A 2,618-nucleotide genomic window follows, 5' to 3' on the forward strand; every position below is an offset into this window, starting at 1 on the left:
TGGCCATCGGTTTGTGGGTGGTATGCTGCTGACATCCTTTTCTTGATGTCTAGCTGTTTGCACAACGACTTCCAGATGTCGCTTGTGAACCGGGTGTCACGGTCGCTGACGATGGCTCTGGGTACCCCCTGCAGTCTAACTACCCGGACTAAAATTTGCACTATTCCTTTAGTGTTTACTGTCTGGGTGGTGGGTGCGAAATGTGCCATCTTTGTAAGTCTGCATACTATGGTTAAGATTGCATCATATCCGTCCCTCGTTGTGGGAAGCCCTACTATCAAATCGAGGCTGATTTCTTCCCACGGGACTTCGGGGATTGGGAGTGGCTGCAGTAGTCTCCCGCTTCTTTGCCTGCAAGCTTTGTTCCTAGCGCATCTAGTGCATGCTTTTACGAATGCTTCTATATCTTCGTCCATTTTGGGCCACCAGAAGTGTGCTCGAATTGCTGCCTTTGTCCTGTCTATTCCTGGGTGGCCTGCTAAGACGTGGTCGTGGTAGAACGAATTGCTCCTACTAGGTCTGGCCGCCTGCTTATTGCGTCTGCTACTACGTTTTGTTTCCCCGGTTTGTACACTTCTTTGACGTCAAAGTCCGCCAGCTTGTCCAGCCAGTACCCTAGTCTGGTTGTTACCTGTTTTTGCGTTAGCATCCTGCTCAGGGTTGCGTGATCCGTTTCCACCGTGACCAACTTGCTCCCGATGAACGACTTCCACTTTGTGAGTGCAAACACGATTGCCAACAGCTCGATCTCGTACGCTGGTAGGAACTTGTCGCGGGCGCCCATCTTAGATTCGAAGGCGATCGGGTACCCATTCTGCTCCAGCAACGCTCCCATTGCATGCTTGGATGCGTCTGTTTTTTTTGTTATTGGCTCCTCTGGATCGAAGATGTGCACGTTGGTGGCGTCCATCAGTTTCTTCTTCAATTCGTGCACGGCCTGTGAGTGTTTTGGTCCCCACGTCATATCCGAGTCTTCTTCTAGTAGCTGGTGCAGGGGGTGGGCCGTCTTGTTGAAATTGGGTATCAGTCTTCGGTAAAACCCCACCATTCACAAGAAGCCTCTAAGCTGTTTTCTGTTTCTCAAGACCTCCGGCCAATTTTTTATAGTCTCCACCCTTTTCGGATCCGGCGAAATTCGACCAGGTTCTATTACGAACCCTAGGTATGTCGCCTTTTGCGTAGCGATTTCACACTTTGCCGCATTAAGGAACAGCTCTTTCTCCCTCATCCTCTTAAACAGCGTCCTCAAATGTTGCATCTGGTGCGTCTTCGATCGGGAGTAAACTAACACATCGTCAAAGTATACGATCACGAATTCGTCCCGTTCTTTGATGAAGATTGAATTCATTAAAGACTGGAATGTTGACGGGGCTCCGGACAGCCCGAACGGCATCACTCTGAATTGAAATGTCCCGTAGCGGGTCCGGAACGCCGTCTTCCACTGGTCTTCCTCCACCACTTCTACCTGGTAATATCCTTCCTGTAAGTCTAGTTTCGAGTACCACTCCGCCTTTCCTAGCTTGTTGATCAGGTCCTGTATTCTCGGAATTGGATAGGCGTCCTTGATCGAAATTCTATCTAGTGCTCGGTAGTCGATAACCAGGCGTAGCGATCCGTCCGGCTTTCCCACGAAGAAGACGGGGGCGGCTATCGGTGATTGTGTGGGAATGATGAATCCTTTGTCAAGCAGGTCTTTTATGTACTTCTTTAGTTCTGCTAGGTGTTCTTCTGATAGGTTGTAGCACTTGGTGGGGTAATTGGGCACCTTTCCTGGGATTGTGGGGATTTGGTGTTTGATCTTTCGGTACTCCGCTGCTCCGGGTGGTAATGCTCTAAAAATGCCGCTGAATTCGTCCACCGACTCTTTGCACTCCTTTTGTAGTTGACGTCCTTCTTTTTCCATTTGTTCCCTTGGCGGCGTTGGGTCCGTACGTAACGGCGGTTGCACCGAAAAGCATGCTTCCCTGTCTTTTCTTCCTTCGCGCGCTTCTTCTGGCAGTTGCTCTAGTTTGATTGCCCCTACGAACTCCACTTGTCCTCTTTCTATCCACCTGCGAAACCGCACCACTGAGCAGACTCCGATCAATCTTTTTTCCATCTCTGTCTCTCTTTCTTTTTCCTCTTCCTCCTCCGTTTCCTGTTCCCGCTCTTCTGGCTTCCCAGCTGCTCGCCTTGTCTCCGCCAGTTTGAACTTTTTCTCTTCCGACATCCTCTGCTTTTCTGTTCCTCTTCCCCCTTGTTTTCCTTTCCGCGCCCTATTGCTTCTCGCCTTGGATGTACGTTCCTCTTCCGTTCTTTCTGTTCTCTCTTCGGTCCCCTTTTCTTCCTCCTCCAACTTAATCGTAAATGGTATTTTGTCCTTGGGGTCCGTCGTTCTTTTTTTCTTGCTGACTTCTTCATTTTCTTTTTGTCTTCCGGTCCACGTTAGTGCAGGCAGCTCTTTCTCCGCCACTTCTGGCAGTTCTCTTGGCCTTGTTAGGGAGTCGTCCGTCCATCCTGACCACCGCCGGTCCCGGCTCTCTCCCGCGTCCGCCTGCTTTGTTCCGCCCTCTGTCTGCTTGCCCTCTGAAGAGTTGAAAATTCTTTCAGAGGGCAAGCAGAGAGAGGCGTCGATTCAA

At 50.3% G+C, this 2,618-nt stretch overlaps 1 protein-coding gene across 1 annotated transcript; it reads right to left on the minus strand.

Annotated features, from left to right (window-relative positions):
- Positions 1 to 35: 35 nt before the first annotated feature.
- Positions 36 to 1,028, minus strand: CSUI_011280 (retrotransposon ty3-gypsy subclass; the record flags this gene model as incomplete). Its single annotated transcript, XM_068071380.1, has 2 exons — positions 502 to 1,028; positions 36 to 475 (listed from the first exon to the last, which is right to left on the minus strand). Coding segments are annotated over exons 1-2 (903 nt in total), but the record flags the coding sequence as incomplete, so codon positions are not given.
- Positions 1,029 to 2,618: the final 1,590 nt, after the last annotated feature.

This window comes from Cystoisospora suis, assembly GCF_002600585.1.
Source record: "Cystoisospora suis strain Wien I chromosome Unknown contig_10564, whole genome shotgun sequence".
Taxonomy (NCBI): Eukaryota; Apicomplexa; class Conoidasida; order Eucoccidiorida; family Sarcocystidae; genus Cystoisospora; species Cystoisospora suis.